The 20832-nt window shown below is 36.6% G+C and overlaps 1 protein-coding gene across 1 annotated transcript in view; it reads left to right on the forward strand.

Annotated features, from left to right (window-relative positions):
• Window positions 1-20832, forward strand: part of LOC130852256 (platelet glycoprotein 4-like) — a 53541-nt gene that overhangs the window by 5725 nt on the left and 26984 nt on the right. Inside the window, exons 3-4 of the mRNA XM_057733142.1 lie at window positions 8247-8455; window positions 16854-17014. Of these exons, the coding sequence (XP_057589125.1) occupies window positions 8336-8455; window positions 16854-17014 (281 nt within the window). The 5' untranslated portion in view covers window positions 8247-8335. The remainder of the gene's footprint in view (window positions 1-8246; window positions 8456-16853; window positions 17015-20832) is intronic.

Genomic DNA, 20832 nt, shown 5'->3' on the forward strand with positions numbered 1-20832 from the left:
CCTTTTACGTTTAAAAAAATATTAAAACCTTGTCCACTACTCTACGGCATTTTGCCTCTTGATGTTTAAAATCTTATGTTTATCTGTACATATTTGTTAATATTTACAACAATGTACTATCCAATTTGATTACTGCAAACTTTCACTGTCTACTCAGGCTATTTATACATAATTTTTAATTTAAATTACGAATGAAAATCAACATTACTAAAAATCAGTATACTGGAATTAGTTCTTATAAATGATTGCCACTCTTATGTCAACATGCTTTCTAATATGCAATTATTAACTACTTATTTTAAAGAGTTATTCATTTAACTTTTGATTTGAATTTCATAACTTTTGGTGAACCTGACTTTGTCTACATGACTAAATGCAATGTGTTCTTTGGATATTTCCTTTTTAAGTGAACAAAGTTATTGTAATTACTACTGGGAATGGTAAACTATATTAATTTCAAATAATGATTCCAGATTTAATAATTTTGTATAAATCATATAAAATCTGGTAGCAGAATAAAAACAAATCAGAATTAACAATTTTGGCTGTTTACAAATATCGGTGACTTATTTTCCTGAATGATGATAACAAGTTTAGATAAGAATAAATCATTCTGGAGAAATTTAAAGAATTAAATTAATTGGTAAGGGAATTCATACATAAATGTAAATGGCATAAATTCTCCATATCTCAGTTTGTGGAATTATCAAGTTACATACTGACAGATGTTTTCTAAAATCTTTTTAAGCTCTTTATTGGAATTTAATGGCTTTACACTATTCTTCCAGTTTTTGCTGTACAACAAAGTGAATCAACTGTATTTATACATATATCCCCATATCCCCTCCCTCCAGTGAATCTTTCCCACCCTCCCTATCTCAATCCTTTAAGTCATCACCCATCATCAAGTTGTTCTCCCTGTGTTATGCAGCAGCTTCCCACTAGCTATCTATTTTACATTTGGTAGTGTATATATGTCAATGCTACTATCTCACTTCGTCCCAGCTTCCCCTTCCCCCTCCACCCCAGGTCCTCAAGTCGGTTCTCTACATCTGCATCTTTATTCTTGCCCTGTCACTGGGTTCATCTGTACCTTTTCTTTAGATTCCATATATATGAGTTAGCATACAGTGCTTGTTTTACTCTTTCTGGCTTATTTCGCTCTGTGTGACAGACTCTAGGTCCATCCACCTCACCACAGATAACTCAATTTCATTCTTTTTTATGGCTGAGTAATATTCCATTGTTTATATGTGCCATATCATCTTTATCCATTCATCTGTTGATGCACATTTAGGTTGCATCCATGTCCTGGCTATTGTAAATAATGCTGCAATGAACATTGTGGTACATGTTTTTTTTTGGATTATGGTTTTCTCAGGGTATATGCCCAGGAGTGGAATTGCTGGGTTATATGGTAATTCTATTTTTAGGTTTTTGAGGAATCTCCATATAGTTTTCCATAGTGGCTGTACCAATTTACATTCCCACCAATAGTGTAGGAGGGTTGCCTTTTCTCTGTACCCTCTCCAGCATTTATTGTTTCTAGATTTTTTGATGATGGCCATTCTGACTGGTGTGAGGTGATACCTCATTGTGGCTTTGACTTGCATTTCTCTGATGATTAGTGATGTTGAATATCTTTTCATGTGTTTGTTAGCCGCCTGCATGTCTTCTTTGGAGAAATGTTTATTTAGGTCTTCCACCCATTTGTGGATTGGGTTATTTGCTTTTTTTATATTGAGCTGCATGAGCTGCCTGTATATTTTGGAGATTAATCCTTTGTCAGTTGCTTAATAGGCAACTATTTTTTCCCATTCTGAGGGTTGTCTTCTTGTCTTATTTATGATTAATTGTTTTTGGTTTGTTTTTGTAGGTCTCTTCCTTCTCTTGTGTTTCCTGCCCAGAGGAGTTCCTTTAGCAATTGTTGTAAGGCTGGTTTGGTGGTGCTGAATTCTCTTAACCTTTGCTTGTCTGTAAAGCTTTTGATTTCTCTGTCCAATCTGAATGAGATTCTTGCTGGGTAGAGTATTCTTGGCTGTAGGGTTTTCTCTTTCAAGACTTTATCTCCTGCCACTCCCTTCTGGCCTGCAGAGTTTTTGCAGAGAGATCAGATATCCTTATGGCTTTTCCCTTAAATGTTATTTGTTGCTTTTCTCTTGCTGCTTTTAATATTTTTTTCTTTGTGTTTAATTTTCATTAGTTTGATTAATATGTGCCTTGGTGTGTTTCTCCTTGGGTTTATTCTGTATGGGACTCTCTGTACTTCTTGGACTTGATTTACTATTTCCTTTCCCATGTTGGGGAAGTTTTCCACCATAATCTCCTCAAATATTTTCTCAGACTCTTTCTTTTTTTTCTTCTACTTCTGAATACCTATGATTCGAATGTTGGTACACTTAATGTTGTCCCCGAAGTCTCTGAGACTATCTTCCATTCTTTTATTCTTTTTTTCTTTTTCCTGCTCTGTGGCAGTTATTTCCCCCATTCTGTCTTACAACTCACTTACTTGTTCTTCTGCCTCAGTTATTCTGCTGTTTATACCACCTAGAGTATTTTTAATTTCAATTACTGTGTTGTTCATTACTGTTTGTTTGCTCTTTAGTTCTTCTAGGCCCTTATTAAATGTTTCTTATATTCTTTTAATTTTTTTTGGAGATTTTGGATCATCTTTACTATCATTACTCCGAATTCTTTTTTAGGCAATTTGCCAATTTATTTTTCATTTATTTGGTCTTGTGACTTTTTATTTTGCTCCTTTGCCTGCAAGGTTTTCTCATTTTGTCTGTTTTCTAGTATTTGCTGTCTCCTTTCCCTATGTTGCCTAGTAGTAATTCCTCTTGTCTCTGTTCTGTGTGACTTGAGGTATCAAGCACTGGAACTTACTGGCCTTTGGTTGGATTTGGAACTTGGTGTTGAGAATGAGAACTCTGGGGGAGCACTTGATTAATATTCTATGGGGTCGGGAGTTCTCTAGTAGTCCAACATCCTGGACTCCGCTCTGCTGCCTCAGAGATCCAGGTTTGGCCCCCGGCCAGGGCACCAAGACCCTGGAAGCTGTACAGTATGGAGAAAAAGGAGGTAGAAGGAGAGAAAAGAAAAATAAAGGGGAAAAAAAGGGAAGGAAGGGAAAGGACAGACAAATCCCTAAGACTGGTGGTAAAAGCAATTCTAATCAGTCAAAAATCACAAAAGGAGATGTGCACAATTGCATTTGTGAAAAGAGAAGAAGAAAAGAAACCAAAGAAAAGAGAAAGAGAGAGAATGAAGAAAATAAAGAAGGGAGTACTCATACCAATTACAAGCAAATCCACACAGAAATATATACAGTAAAGATTAAACTAACAAATACATAAAACAAGAAACAAGTCAAAAATACCAGGAAGTCCTCCAATACTTCTAGGTAGGGTTCTGCACCTGCTGTGGAGAGGACTGTGGATAGCTCAGACTGTGATCTGGTATTAGTCCTGTGTGCATTTGTCCCCACAGTCTGCAGCTGCCCCCTAAGTCTACAGCCTCTATTGTAGAAACACTCATCTATTTAGGTGATCCACAGATGCAGAGTCTATCAAGCCTATTTGGGTACTGAGTCTGCTCCTCCTGTGGCTGTTTCCCTTTCTCTTCTTTGGTCCTGCAGTCCTCAGGGATCAGTTCTGGTTTTGGTCCCTTCTTTTGGCTGCTCTCAGGAGTCGATTCCCTGCCCAGGCAAGAGGGGTCAAAAGAGCGTGATTAGGGCTCACTTGTAAATTAGGTCTGGAAGAGGGAGGGATATGGTAGTCTAACTGAAATTTGCAGGAATGCTTGCAGCAGCAGAGGTCAGTGTGAGCCTGAGATGTGCCGTGCACTCTCCCAGTGAAGCTGGTCCTGAACGTGGGACCCTTGGTGTTGGTAGGCTTCACCTACTTTTGGGAGGGTGTGGGCAAAGACCTGTCTTACATACAGAACCCTTGGCAGCAGCGGTGGTGGTGATGGCACATGGCAGCGGGTGGCGGCAGTCTCTGTGTTTCAGTTTAGCAGCTGCAGGTTGCAGGTGGTTCCTGCATAGGTGTTGCTCTGCAGCCTGTGAGTTCCCAGAGCTGCAAGCTCCTCGCAAGCACCCCAAAATAAAGTCTCCTGCTTCTGTCAGGGCCAGGCTTTTCCCCAAACTCCCTCCCAGCTAGCTGTGGCGCACTTGCCCCCCAGGCTGTTTTCTCACAGCCAGCCCTAGTACTCTCCCTGGTGTCTGTTCTCTGAAGCCCAAGCCTCCGCATCCAGCCCCCACCGCCACTACAGGTGAAAAGACTAGCATCTCTGGCTGGGGATTGCTGCTTGAATCCTCCATGCAGGAACCTTTCTGCTCTGCCTTCCGCACACCTGTTGTTACTCTCTTCAGGGGGCTCTGAGGCTCCCCCTGTCCGTCCGCACCAGTGAGGGGGCTCCCTAGTGTGTGGAAGCTTTCCCCCCTTCACTGCTCCCTCCCAGATGGGATGTCTCCTCAGGATTCCTTTGTCGCTTTTTTTCCTTTTTTCTTTTTGCTACCCAATTATATGGGAATTTTCTTCCCTTTTTGGAGGTCTGAGGTTTCCTGCCAGCATTCAGAAGGTGTTCTGCAGGGGCCACTCCACAAGTAGATGTATTTTTGACATACTTGTGGGTAGGAAGGTGATCCCTGCGTCCTATTCCTCCACCATCTTTTCTTGATCTCTAAAATCTTTTGCATGTACTTTTCAGTCCCTTCTTTACTATATAGTTTTAAATTAGTAAAAGAAACATTGCTTTGAATATTGGTTCCAAAAATAATCCAAAATATTTCGCTATGTAGAGTCCAGATGTTGACTGGATTTTATGAGCGAAAAAGTACATACAAATTTTTTTCATTTACCAAAATCATTAATAGACTGGAACAATAAATCCAATACACACTCATCGGATAGCAGGTTAACCTGGGAGGAATCTCAAAATTACAGTTGGAGAGGTATTTGGAAGAGTGTACCAAAAATTCTGGAATTTACGTTGGAAGTTATAGTTGCTACCCTTATTTTTTATGAAAATATTTGGAGAAGTTCACTCAAACATATTTGAATCTAGTGGATGTTTTGGTCCTGAAAGAATTGATACGTAACTATTTTCTGATTTAATCACAAGGCGTTTTAGTTCACTGGCCCAAGTCATAGCTGTAAGTTTCAAGAAACACTGTCCTAAGCTAGAAGCTGCCTTTTTTTTTTGCATGATAATCTTAGTACCTGTATATGTAAAGAACAAATCATCTCATCAGATTTTATGGTAATCTAAGTGTTTTGCAAATAATCATTTCTACTTGTGTAAACTATATATGTTTATTAGATTTAAAAAAAATAATACTTGGCTAATATGTGATAATATTTTACTGTCATGATTGTTCAAAATAGTACGTCATAACAACACTTGAAATAAAAATAACGTGCTATGCTAGGAATATTTATTCATTATCTCATTTAATTTGATTTGACATTTGCAACCTTACATAATGTATACTATATGCCCAGTTAGAGAAAACTGAGCCACAGAGAAACTGTAATATTAAGACCCAGAACTGACCTAAATGACTTGACTTCAAAGCCCAGAATCATAACTCTTACAAAGCTCAGAATACAAACTCTTGTATAATATCTCATTATGTAAAGTAGAACTTGAGGTAGAAAAAAAAAGATAATAGCATTTCTGTCTTGGATTCATCAAGAATGGCTCTAGATAATCATACTTGAACCAACATGACTCTAACAGAGTCACTGAAAACTTATAGTAATCCCTGTAATCAAGCACTCCAAAAAGTATTCTAAAAGAAGGATTGTTTCTAGAAGAATCCTTAGTATAATACATTAAGTCCAATGTATTTATTGTTTTAGTTTTTTAAGACTGTGACCAAAACAAGTTATAAGTTGCAATATTTGAGAGGCATAATTTAGTGAAGTGTATTATTTTATATTATAGATGTGTATAAATGTTTTTCTATTATATATTTTTTGCTCCATATATTCTGATAGGATGGAAATGCCCAAGTAAATTAGAAGGATTATGGTAACTTAGTAAGAGAAGGTGTTGGAGATCTCCTAATCTACTTATTTAAATATTTTCCACAGAGCCCTTGGGTTCTGTGGGGATGATTCAGAGCCTAAATGAGATGAGAAGGGAAAGGGCAAGGGCCACAGTTCTTGCCCACTTTGACCAGAACAGCTATTCTTTTAACTATCTTTATGTATTGGGACAGCACATAAAATAAGTACTAGACCAATGACCTTCTGTTTCCATATGATGTAACACAACCAGATTTAAATGACTGATATAACTAGCTTGCATGTGATCTGCATCTTACTCATGTCTAGGGAATCATGGCTTTGTAAACACACCTAGATATCATGTAAAGTAAGAGTGTGAAAAGGAACTTAATTTTAAAAGTTAACTTTCATCATTCATTTTCCACCTGTTGTCACATTAATCATAACCAAAACCCCAAAACTGGGTTTTGTGGGCAGATACTGTATTTATTAGGTGAGGAAGACTGTGTATCAAAAGAATCACAGTGTGTGTCTAGTGGAAAACAGACCCATCACAAACACCGAAATTGAAACTGTAATTTAAAAACTCCCAACAAATAAAAGTCCAGGACCTAATGGCTTCACAGAAAAATTCTATCAAACATTTACAGAATAGTTAACATCTATCCTTCTGAAAATGTTTCAAAAAGTTGCTGAGAAAAGAAAACTCCCAAATTCATTCTATGAGGCAACCATCACCCTGATACCAAAACCAGACAAAGATACCACTGAAAAAGAAAATTACAGGCCAGTATCACTGATGAACAATAGATGCAAAAATCCTCAACAAAATACTAGCAATTTGAATCCAACAGTACAATAAAAGGATCATACATGATGATCAAGTGGGATTTATCCGAGGGATGCAAGGATTTTTCAATATCCACAAATCAATCAATGTGATACACCATTACAACAAATTGAAGAATAAAAATGATATGATCATCTCAATAGATGCAGGAAAAACTTCTGACAAAATTCAGCACCCATTTGTGATAAAAACTCTCCAGAAAGTGGCCATAGAGGGAACATACCTCAACATAATAAAGTCCACATATGACAAACCCACAGCAAATGTCATACTCAATGGTGAAAAGCTGAAAGCATTTCCTCTATGATCAGGAACAAGACAAAAATGTCCACTCTTATCACTTTTATTCAACATAGTTTTTTGGAAGTCCGTGCACCACAACTATTGAGCCTGTGCTTTAGAGCCCATGAGCCACAACTATTGAACCCATGTGCTGCAACTACTGAAGCCCATGCACCTAGAGCCCGTGCTCCACAACAAGAGAAGCCACGGTAATGAGGAGCCCGCGCACCACAACGAAGAGTAGCCCCCACTCACCACAACTAAAAAGAAAGCCCACGCACAGCAAAAAAGACCCAACACAGCTAATAAAATAAATTTTAAAAAAATTTAAAAAAAGGGACTACTCAAAAAGATATATATTTAAAAAAAAAGAAAGAATTCAGGCATGAACTCAATATTCATGAAAGTGGAATTTTCTTTTAATAGTGATGATAGTGTTGCTGAAATTAGAGTATTCTAGTATTAATTTCCTGAAAATGTATTTTCCCAATTTAGTCATACTTTTCTGCTTTAACAAATAGCTTATAAATGATTAGAAAAATTGATTTCTTCTGAGACTCATCAGATAATTTCCTGTAAAACCCCTTTCTATTTGTGATAAAGGAATAGTAAAGAAAACATCTGTCACCATACTTGTTTAGCATTTGGATGTAAAAGACATCAGTTCACCCACATTTAGTTTGCAGGAGAACTCCAGGTAGGGTGTTTGGGTGGAGAAGCCAGATAGAGGGTAAAAATGCCTATAAGTGTCCCAGGCTGACGGAAGGTAAGCAGGGACTGAGAGTTCAGTAGGCACATTCTCTGTAGTTAAGATTTCAGTGTGCTAATCATCTGTAGGAAGAAAATGTAAAAGAGGAGAATTTTAAAGAAATGCTCTATGTGACAATATTTATTACTTCTACCACTAGCAGGTAGTTCAAATCAAGAAAGGACAAGACCTAGAAAGTTTTGTTAAAAAAAATAACTAAAAAATAAATTTAAAAACCATGTTTTCATTTATAAATGGCAAAATGATCTGTTTCAGTTGCGTGTTTTTCTTGTACTTTGATCTCTTTGTACTGATATTTAAGTTTCTGCTTTATGATCTCCTTCAATGATAGAACCAGACCTCTCGGAAACCACCTTCATAAGACCTGGGAGTCTGAAAGAAGCTGGTGCTGAACCCCAGTTTTTTCCCTGAACAAGAAAAATGGGCTGTGATCGAAACTGTAGGCTCATCACTGGTGCTGTCATTGGTGCAGTCCTGGCTGTGTTTGGAGGTATTCTAATGCCAGTTGGAGACATGCTTATTCAGAAGACAATTAAAAAGGTACAAGTAGTATCGAGAATATTTCTTGTCATTCTGATTCATTCTATCTTCCATCCCTTTTTGGCTTAGGGTGCCTGTTTTATATTTCATTGTTACAATTTTGTGCCTTCATCACAAAGGTGATTGTGGACCACTGAAACTCTACATGATAGAGAAATTGTCAAAGTATGATGTATATTCTATACGAATTGCACTGTCACTTTGGTTTAAATATCCAAATTTTGGTTAAAAAAACTATTATAGGTATGAAGATTAGTAGAAGTAATTGCTTTTAATTATGTCCAAAGAGTATGTTGAAAGCCTTTTTTTGTACACATATATATATCATTTTTACTGAAAGAAATATTCTTTAAATTCCATGGTGCTTTACAAATTTCAAAAGTTTCACACACATGATTTCACATAATCCTATAGTAACCATTTTTCCCCTACCCCTATAAATTGCCCCTTTTTCCTCCTCTCTCCTAACCACTAGTTTGTCCTCTATATCTGTGTCTGCTTTTTTTTATTCACTAGTTTGTTGTATGTTTTAGATTCTACTATAAGTAATATGCAGTATTTTCTTTGTCTGATTAATTTCACTTAGCGTAATGCCCTCCATGTCCATCCATGTTGCTTCGAATGGCAAAATTCCATTCTTTCTTAAGGCTGAGTGGCATTCCATTGTGTATATATACCAAGTCTTCTTTATCCATTCATCTGTTGATGGACACTTAGATTGCTTCCATACCTTGGCGATTATAAGTAATGCAGCTATGACCATTGGGGTGCATGTATCTTTTCAAATTAGTGGTTTTGGTTTTTTTGGACATATATTTAGGAGTGAAATTGCTGGGTCATATGGTTGTTCTATTTTTAATTTTTTCAGACACCTCCATATTGTTTTCCACATTGGCTGCAAGAATTTACATTCTCACCAACAGTGTATGAGGGTTCCCTTTTCTCTACATCCTCGCCAACATTTGTTATTTGTGTTCTTTTTGATGATAGCCATTCTGACAGTTGTGAGGTGATACCTCATTGTGGTTTTGACCTGCATTTTCCTGACGGTTAGAAATGTTGAGCGTCTTCTCATGTGGTTGTTGGCCATCTGCATTTCATCTCTGAAAAAATGTCTATTCCGTTTTTCTGCCCATTTTAAAAACTGTGTGTGTGTGTGTGTGTGTGTGTGTGTGTGTGTGTGTGTGTGTGTGTTGAGTTGTATGAGACATTTATACATTGCTCAAATTAACCCCTTATTGGCAGTCATATCATTTACAAATAGTTTCTCCCATTCAGTAGGTTGTCTTTTTTGTCTATGGTTTCCTTTACTGTGCAAAAGGTTTTAGGTTTAACTAGGTCCCATTTGTTTATTTTTGCTTTTATTTCCTTTGCCTTTGGAGACAGATTCAAAAAATAGTGCTGCAATTTATGTCAAAGAGTGTTCTGCCTAAGTTTTCCTCTAGGAGTTTTATGACATCCAGGTTTGCATTTAAGACCTTTATCCATTTTGAGGTTTTTTTTTGCATATGGTATGAGGGAGTGTTCTAATGTCATTGACTTACATGAGGCTGTCCAGCTTTCCCAACATGATTTGCTGAAGAGATGGTCTTTTCTCCACTGTATATTCTTGCCTTCTTTGTCAATGATTAAATGACTATAGGGTGTGGGTTTACCTCTGGGTTTTCTATTCTGCCACATTGACCTATGTGTCTATTTTTGTGCCAGTATAATACTATTTTGATTACTGTATCTTTGTTTTATAGTTTAAACTCAGGGAGCTTGATTCCTCCAGCACTGTTTTTCTTTCTTAAATTTTTTTGGGGGGCAATTTGGTGTCTTTTGTGTTTCCATATAAATTTTAAAATTATGTGTTCTAGTTCTGTAAAAATGACATTGGTGTTTTGATAGGGATTGCATTGAATCTGTAGATTGCCTTAGATAGTATAGTAATTTAATAATATTAATTCTTCCAATTGAAGAACACAGTATATCTTTCCATTTGTTTGTGTCATCTTCAATTTCTTTCATCAGTGTCTTACTGTTTTGCAAGTACAGGTCTTTTACTTCCTTAGGTAGGTTTATTTCTAGGTATTTTATTCTCTGAGATTTCATGGTATATGGGATTGTTTCTTAATTTCTCTGATAGTTCATTGTTAGCGTACAGAAATCCAATAGATCCTTGTATATTAGTTTTGTATCCTGCAACTTTACTGAATTCATTGATGAGCTCTTATACTTTTCTCGTGGTGTATTGACGATTGTCTATGGTATTATCATGCCATCTGCAAACAGTGACAGTTTTACTTCTTCCTTTCCAATTTTCTTTTATTTCTTTTTTTTTTCTGATTGGTATGGCTAGGACTTTCAAAACTATGTTGAATAAAAGTGACAAGAGTGCATCTTATCTTGCTCCTGATCTTTAGAGAAAATATTTTCAACCTTTCACCATTGAGTATAATGTTAGCTGTGGTTTGTCATGTATGGCCTTTATTATGTTGAGATATGTTCCCTCTGTGGGCACATACTATCCACTTTCTGGAGAGTTTTTCTCACAAATGGATGTTTAATTTTATCAAAAACTTTTTATGCATCTACTGAGATGATTCTATGGCTTTTATTCTTCAATTTGTTACCATGGTATATCACACTGATTTGCAGATGTTGAAATATACTTCCATCTCTGGAATAAATCCCACTTAACCATAACATATGAACCTTTTACTGTATTGTTGGATTTAGTTTGCTAATATTTTGCTGAGGATTTTTTCCATCTATGTTCATCAGTGATACTGGCCTTTAATTTTCTTTTTTTGTAATATCTTCATCTGGTTCTGGTATCAAGGTAATGCTGGCCTCATAGAATGAGTACGGAAGTACTCCTTCCTCTAAACATTTCCAGAATAGTTTGAGAAGGATAGGTGTCAATTATTCTCTAAATGTCTAGTAGAATTCACCAGTAAAGCTATCTGGTCCTGGACTTTTGTTGTTGGGAGTTTTTAAATTACTGCTTCAATTTTACTGCTGGTAATTGGTCTGTTCATATTTTCCATTTCTTCCTGTTCTGTCTTGGGAGAATGTATGTTTCTATGAATTTATCCATTTCTTAGTCCAGGTTGTCCATTTTATTGGCACACAGTTGTGCATAGTAGTCTCATGATTTTTCGCATTTCTGTGGTGGTGGTTGTAACTTCTTTTTCATTTCTGATTTTATTGGTTTGGGCTATTTCTCTTTTTCCGATGAGTTTGACTAAAGGTTTATCAGTTTTATCTTTTCCTAGAACTAGTTTTTAGTTTCATTGGTCTTTATCTTTTTTAGTATTTATTGCACTTATTTCTGCTTTTATTTTTTATTTCTTTCCTTCTACTAAGTTTGGATTTCTTTTTGTTCTTTCTCTAGTTACTTTAGGTATAAGGTTAGGTTGTTTGAGATTTTTCTTGTTTCCTGAGGTAAACTTGTATAGCTATAAATTTCCCTGTTAGAACTGCTTTTGCTGCATCTCATAGGTTTGGGATCATCATATTTTCATTTTCATTTGTCTCTAGGTAATTTTTTATTTCCTCTTTGCTTTCTTCAGAGATCCATTGATTGCTTAGAAACATATTATCTAGCCTCCATTTGTTTTTCTTCCAGCTTTTTTTCATGCCATTTAAGATTCCCTTTTAGTAAGATTATTGCACAGTCTGCACATACTAAAAGGCATTCTGGTCTAGATGGTAGGGTACATAGAACTGATGGGTGATGGGATGCATGGGATAAAATGACTAAATAGGGAGAGAGAGGAGTAAAAACTGCAGACAGTAAGATATCCAGGTCAGGTATTGAAGGAAATGTATTCCTTAGAGGAATAAAAGACAGATGTTTTAGAAGTGATTTGATACGAACATCAGTATGTATTTCAAAGGTCAGTACTCAGAGAGATTTGATCATTACTATAGAGATTACAGATAAAACTAAACGGTAGATGTGCTTTCTAGAGAGTCTGAATGTAGACACAAAAGGACAGAGAAATTGGCCAAGAGTAGGAGTCACATTTCTGAATCATGCGTAAACCCAGTGAGCCAACTGTCTTATACCTACCTCAAGAGCACTTAAGTTAATGCTGTTATTTTATGAACATATACAAGTTTTAGTACTGGTCATTTTTTGTTTACCATTGAAATCACTGCAGGTTATTTGCTTCATTTAATGGACTAATACTAAATTGGGAAAGTTATTACCCACATACAAATGCCATTTAAAAAAGAAGAATTAAAGTGCTTATTTTAACAGATCAGAAAATCATCTCATGATATTATCTAATTTTTAAAGCACAGATTTGTTACTCCATGACAGCTTTCAATTCTAAAAGATGGCACCCTGACTCCAGCATTTGAAATGGCCTAAAATAGTCCATACATTTTACTTCATATATATATATGTATTGATATTTCTTTACTCTTTATTTCCAATGGATGTTTCTTAAGACTTTGTGGTTTTTTACATTATAGCTGAAAACTTTTTTTTTTTAACCACTATTTCAGACTATGATTCCTAGTAGATTTGTCTGGGGCCAGCAGGTTTATGCAATCTTGCTAGATAAACTAAAAGTCACTGGCATGAGCTGTCATGAATGCGTAAAGTAGAAACTATCAAAGGACTTCAGAAAAAGGACAAAGTTTTGCCACTGTTTACAAAGGATAATTCATCACCCTGACATAGTTTATATTGCTTGATAAATGCTTATGAATATTGTATAACACAGACAATTTGAAATAAATTTTAATTTAATTTCCCTATAATATTAACTGTAGAGCACCAAGAAGGGAATTAAAGATTTCTTTCAGCACATACACACATACATGTACATTATGCATACACATATGAGAAAAAAATTTGAATGTGGAAACTGCTTGTAATTGGTCCCAAACAGAAGCAATTTTGGTAGTGAGTAGAAAAGATGAAAACTATTTTCTGTATGTTTCTACTTTTTAAGGAAGTTTTGATTTGGATAGAGAATAAATATAAAAATAATTAAATAGCAGGAAAAAAAATTGTTACAGGATTTTACATGAGTTATTGCCACATAACTGGTTTAGACAGTAATGCTAAGAACAAAGTAGTTAAAGCAATCTGGAAAGGATGTGAGATCAGAGTTCTCTCTCTAAGGGATGGATAGGATTTGTACAGTAACAGTAGCCAACATTTATTGAATGCTTGCTATGTGCTAACACTATTCTAAGTGCTCACATTTAATAAATCTTATAACAACCTATGAGGATACTTAATTATACCATATTCCACTTATTTTGACTTTGAAAAATACTAATCTCATATAGTTCAACTTAATATCATTATTACTCCATTTTACAGATAAGGAAACTGAGATACAAAGAAATTAAATAACCTGTTCAAGTTTAAATGGTTAGCACGTGACCAAACTGGGGATCAAACTCATAGCATCTAGTTTCTTTGTTAACCACTTCACTCTAGGCTTTGAGTGAAGAAGCCAATGGACTTGGTCATGTTGGAAGTAGGGTAAGGAAATGAACTCATATGATTCTGTCTCCTGGTACTCTATAAGAGCCTTGAGAAATGGGACAATGTATTTTTGACATATGTACTCTACATACTTCATGCACAGGAAGATATCAAGGACATTTTAATAGTTACACTAAAGTTGCCTGTCATGTGGATGAGTACTGTTTTCCCATAACAGCAATAACATAGTGACCATGTGACTAGATAAAAGATATTACTCTTCCAAAAGTCTGCTTTCAAATGAATGTAGCAAAATAGAAGTTTCAAAGTAAATGGCTTTCAACTCTGCTGGAGACCATGCCCTGTGACAGTCATCAGGCTGGAATCTAGTCATTACTAGGGCTGGATAGTTTGAACACTTAAAGTCAGGGACAGATACTGATGTACATATCAGCCAAGTGTGAGGATCTTAAATTACATTACTTTTTCTATACACATAATTATCACTTTTGTACTTTAAATTCAGCAAAACATTTGCAAAATAGACCAGATAATCCAGAGTCAGTTTAAAATCAAGGCCTCTTAAATTCACAAAGGACAGAAAAACTTTGTTCCTTTTAAAATTAGAGGAACTGATGATAAAATAAACTTAGTACTCAAAGAGGTCTATACAATTTTCTAGTACATGTAGCAATGTTGGGGCAGAAGAAATACATTTCTATTCTGTTTAAATGTTTTTCTCTTTGTGAACAAATCGTGGTGTTATGGAAACCACACAGATTGTAGTAAAAGACCTGATTCTCCATTATCTACTATTAAATTGTTGTACAATATTGAGTCAGACATCTGTGTTCTGTAGTACCCACTTCTACCTCTGAAAATTGTATGGGATTAGATATTCCTAACTTCAACAGCTGATAATTCAAATCATTCATTTCAACTCTTTGTGTTTCAACTTTCCCAGTTGAAAAAAATATCTCTAGAAGAACAAATAAGGCAAAGTCATTATAGCATTTAGAAGAAAGACATGATATGCTTACAATGCCTTTTTATATGAAATGAATAAGCATTAGAATGAGGAAGTTTCCTGCCCTGCCAAGTACATTCTGTCACAGTCCCCTTTCAATTCTATCAGTACTTAGAGATCCTTTCTTTAAGAACTGAAATAAAATATGTGCCTTGAGAGATACTTGATAAATTGGTATTATATTAGTCCTTAAGATTTTTATATCAATAGTGTGAGAGTAATAATGTGTATGTTCATATTTTCTTGAAATGAGTAAATTAATATACATTTCAACTTTAGTACAGATTTCAGCTTCAACACCTTCATAAACACCTGTACATTTAGAAGAACAGCAATAATACTTTATCTATGCGCAATTTTGTCTTAATTTTGGGATTATTATGGAAATAAGACTTTTAGGTACAATAAAGCATTTTTCAAGGACAATTAGTTGTAAAAAGTAAGAAAGTCTAACGTAGACTTTAGCAGCTCCAGTGTACCCAGTGTAAAAGACTGCAACAGCACAGGATTTTGTAATGGCATTTTAGCTGATGCCTTGTTCTTCTCTAAGGAATTCCCTTCTTCTCTCCATGAGGTAATAAGTTATGTATCCTGAAAATATGAAACTTAATTTGACTTCAACCATGTGCAGAGGTGACAGGAACAAAAAATAGTAAAAACCTGGTGTAAAAGAGGACTAGCCTAAGGGTCAGAGACTAGGATCTTTGTCATGATTCTACCTCTAGGTATTTGCCTCAGTTACCCTTGGTCCAGACACCTGGTTTCTCAGAGCCTCAGCACACTCTCCTAGAAAATGCGCTAATTAATGTTCAATGTCCTTTCCTGATCTGTCATTCTAAGAATTGATGCTTCCAGGTGAAGGAAACAAACAGGTCAGATTGTCCCTGTATTCATGGGTCTTGTCAGGCTCATTTTGTGTGAAATACTTTCCTCCCTCTTCCTAGCACTAAGGTAAATTGGAGCTTTACACCTAAGCATTCTTCCCAGGGTAGTTAATTGGAAACACTGCCTGGTACAAAGTCACCTTTGTGAGCGTTAGCTACTAGAGCTTCATGAAATCGCAGGACCATCTATAATCCCCTCATTTTACAGATACTGAAACACCCCCAGAGGTCTGGTGACTTTCTATTCACACACAGCTCCTAAAGCACAGGAGCCAATTCTGACATGGGGTTCATGGTCTTTGGTATTTTTCTATGTATCTATCTTTACTACAAGGAGCATCAAAGGTTTATAATGGATTTCACAAAAAGAATAATAGGACATGTCCTTTTTTCATCCTTTCATCTAAAATGTAGTAACCTAATACTAATGAATTAGACTGTTGTAATTTTTGGAAATATGTACTAATAGGTTTCCACAAATGTATTGAGAGTTAGAAAAGCCTCACTGAGCAGGGTTTTGAAGGGGGGAAGTAAAATTTGTGTTTTTCTTAATTTAACAAATGTTAAGTAATCTTCTTCCCCAGGAAGTGTCCAAGTTTTGAAATAAATGAAAAAGCTTCCAATACCACTACATTTTTCTCTCAGTTTTTCTGTTTTGCCTCCTCAGTTTAACTCACTGAAGGCAGACGAGAAGTTAAAGTTCGACCTGACAAGAATTTTCTGGAAACGGTTTCATAAAATTTGCTTAATAAATCGTGTTTCGAACTGTCGCAATGTTGCCATAGGGTCACTCTAAAGTTTGCCAATGGTCGGCTTGACAATCAACAGACATGTCTACAATATTACACACTGATTTGCTTTGTAAAAGATTAACTAAAAGAGATTGCTATCATAATGTGTTGAAAACATTTCTGTTGCAAGCATGTGGCAGGTTGCAAAGGTTCTCACAAGCTTAGTCCTTTCTCTGACTAACTAAAGGTCTTCAACTCCCACAAGTGCCCATACTGACTACAAAAAAATAACCCAAACTTGTTTTCTTTTTCATAGGAAGTTGTCCTTGAAGAAGGTACAACTGCTTTTAAAAACTGGGTTAAAACAGGCACAGAAGTTTACAGACAGTTCTGGATCTTTGATGTGCAGAATCCAGAGGAAGTGGCAGCTAACAGCAGCAAAATTAAAGTAAAGCAAAGAGGTCCTTACACGTACAGGTGAGCAAGTCCCCACAATAAGTGGCACTCTTTCCTTGACCATATGTGTTTCTTAAAAAGCTTCCACTTGACAACTGCCATTGCATTGAAATGTACTTATTATTTTCTTGCCATTGATATACATTGAAATATTTTGTTTCCGCCTATATAAAACCCTAATCTAAGGATTTAATAAGAAATACAGATTTTATTATGAATTTACCAGCATCAATTAACTGCTCTACATTTAAGAAGTTACAGGTGTTTTACACGTGTGGCATATATTCTCAACTACTCTAGCAGTGTGTACATGTCAATCCCAAACTCCCAATCTATCCACACCGCTATATCTAAAATAGATAAACAAGGACCTACTGTATAGCACAGGGAACTCTGCTCAATATTATGTAATAACCTAAATGGGAAAAGAATTTGAAAAAGAATAGATACATGTGATTGTGTGTGTGTGTGTGTGTGTGTACACACATACATATATAACTGAATCACTTTGCTGTACACCTGAAACTAACACAACATTGTTAATCACCTATACTCCAATATAAAATAAATATTAAAAAATAATGATAAAAAGAATTTTAAAAACTCTAAAATATGCATGCTAAATAAAAGAAAAAACTATCAAAATTTTAAAAACCAGAGTACTTTAAAATCATAAAATTGAAAGTGTAGGTTGTATGAGTGGTTCTCAAAGTATAGCTCCTGGACCAGCAACATCGGCATCTCCTGGGAACTAGGGATAAATGCAAATTCCCAGGCCCCACCTTAGCCCAAATGAATCAGAGACTCTTCTTTTGGAGCCCAGCAATGCGTTTTACAAACACACTGGGCGATTTCGATACACACTCAATTTTGAGAACCACAGCATTAAACTGACTGTGCATAACTACAATACCTGCTAAGGATTCTATTCAAACTATTTTCCAAGTCTTAAGGGTGTTTTTATTCATTCAGTAGTTTCATTCTTATATTTTCTCCAGTATTGAGACTGAAAAAGCTACACCTTTATCTACATTCCTTAACAGTTTAACAGACTTTTGAATAGAATCTTAGACATAAGACTAGGGGGAAATAATTAGCCAGAACTTTTCATTTTGTAAATTTAAAAAACTCCTTCTAGGGGATGGGAAGTGATTTACCACGTTCACACAGACCTAGCCACTGGTAACTCTTAGATTTTTGTGTACATTTTCTCCTAACAAACTACAGACTGTGTCTTTTCTAACTATTGAAGTGAGAAAAGGAGAGACTGAGATGCTAAAAACACTAAACTTAACCAAGGATTAGGGATACATTTAAGGTGCCCATATGGAAACAGTTAAGTCCTGCTGTATGATTTGTTATAAAAATGTGTGATTTAGTTCCTCAAGAATAATTACAACTAGTTATTTGCCATGATCAAGTATTATCACAAAATTTCATATTTGTAATGATTTCTTCTAATTCATAGTTTTACTTTCTTATCTGTTTCAGATAGTCTAGAATTATATAATTTCTTTCCTCTCCATACATTAATATGTTTCTAGATTGACAACTCGCACTTAAATATAATGAAATAACAGTAGTTGGGAGGGTGACGCCTGCTGCCGCAGCACATGATGTATAAGGTGCAGAGCACCTGGGTGCCTACTCTGTGCTAGTAATTATGGCCAAGTCTCCTGTCTCCAGGCACAGGTCTGTGACTATTCACAACTCTGTCAAAGAAGACGTGGTTTCCATTGTTACAAAAACAAAAAAACCCTCACCTTGGGAAATACTTTTATTTTCTCATGGTCTATGGTTCTTACGTTACTATCAAAAGCCTATGTGAATACCTTGGTCCAAAAAAAGTTGTAGCTACCATGCATACCTATGAAAATGTAGAATTCACGTATGACCTAATAAGAATCTAAGCATCATTGTTTAAATATCCTATCCTGACCTGAGAGGGCAGGGAGCACAGCTGTGGGGCAGAGCAGTGGGGTGCAAGCCCGGAGACCCCAGCCTTGGGAGCCCTCACACAGGCTCAGAGCTGATAATGCTGTAAGCAGGCGCCGGCTGACCTGGCTGGGTCTGCATGTGATGGACAGGGACTGAGTGTGCCCTCTGGAGGGGTAGCTTTCAGCTCCAGCCCCATGAGAAGGCATGGGGGCAGCGGCTGGGATCCTTGGCACTGCTGGTTTCTCCAAGTTGTGCAAGGGAATGGAGGATATAGCTGGCTCTTCAGAAAGCCCCAGCTGGCTGTGAGTCCAAGAAGGTCTCTTGTACCTCTGCCATTCAGAGCCACTTCTGAGGCTACTTGAGAAAAATGATGTGATAGTTCCTATCAAAAAGGATCTTGGGAAACATATAACACCCGTGAAGAAAGTGGCCCTTTTTGCAAGATCTCCAGAAGGCCAGCCAAGACCCTAATTTACCTGAAAGCTGCCAATAACAAGAAAGGAAAGAAATTTAAACTGAGGGACATCTTGTCTCCGGATATGATCAATCCACCCCTTGGAGACTTCCTGCCGCACCGTTCACATGGTCAAGGAGGGCCAGCATGATGTCTTTGGAGATATTCCCTTTCTTCTGATCTTCTGCCTGAGAAGCAGGGGAAAGTGCGCCTGGGCCAGTTCCCTGGGTGTATGGAATTCTTCAGGGTCAGCAGCACGCCTCCCACTCCATGTTCACAGAAACGCCCTCCCTGGTGCTCAAAAACGTCATCTCCCTCCAGGCCATCGGAGGGTCCCAGCACTCGTGTTGCCCTTATGGTCACCGGTGACATTCAAGGTGACGTTCCATTTCAAACAGGAGTCCTTTGGGCCTGGAAAGTTGCCCTGACTTAGCTGTGAGCGGGTCACGCAGGAGAAGGCTCTCTGAAGAAAAGTCTGTTGGAGAACAGGATGGTCCATCAGGAGGATGTTTCATGGGGGCTCTGGTGGGTCCGCATCCCAGTCCACCCAGGGCAGGGACAGCCACTCCTCCAGCCTCTCCAAACAGTACCCTGACTGGGCAGCCAAGAACATGCTTGATCATCCTGCCTGGTGTGAGTTCATCAAGGAAAAGACTAAATCAGAGGAGTCCCTTTCTGATCTCACGGGTTCCCTGCAGCTCAATCTGGGGGCCTTTCATTTCTGGATGCAGTGCTGAAGGTCATAGATAAACATAAGTAACAGAGCACCTCCAGCTCTTTTTCTTTGGGGTAAAAGGTTTCAAAAAACAAAACTAACCACAAAGAGAAGAAATTCACTGACTATACTTGCCATTACATGATGGATTTTCTAAAATAACGTTCCAACAAAATATTTTTTACCAAGTATCCCTGTTTGCAAAAACAGCTATAAAAAAAAAAAAAAAAAAAAAAAAAAAAACTGTCCTGAAAGAGAGAGGAAGAAAGTCAGAACCCATTTTTGTAAATAGGGCATACTAGGTAAAAAATAATGCTGATGTACAGCTCACATCTTTTGTTTCCAGACAGGTCAGAAATCTGGCTTGGTCATGGCTGGCACTATGTAACTATGAAGGGCTGTGCCAGTCACATTAAGAACCTTTACAGTACTTTGGCATTTTCTGAGCAAGAGGAAGTCATAATTTGTATAACACCTAAGCCTGTTTTCTAGACTCCTTTCTGTATTACATTGTTTGGGTTCACCATAGCAAATTCTTCAGTGTAAAAAAATTTTCTCTGTTTTTACACTTGAACAACTTGATGGGTTTTGGGGATTTGCTTGTAGCTCTTATATATCCCTATATATTATCTCTATATCGTGAAATTTTGACTGTCAGCAACATGTTAGTAATACACAAAGGATTACTGTAACTAAGTTATTTTTAAAGTTAAAATATATTTTTATGTGCCT

Source organism: Hippopotamus amphibius, chromosome 4, assembly GCF_030028045.1.
Source record: "Hippopotamus amphibius kiboko isolate mHipAmp2 chromosome 4, mHipAmp2.hap2, whole genome shotgun sequence".
Taxonomy (NCBI): Eukaryota; Metazoa; Chordata; class Mammalia; order Artiodactyla; family Hippopotamidae; genus Hippopotamus; species Hippopotamus amphibius.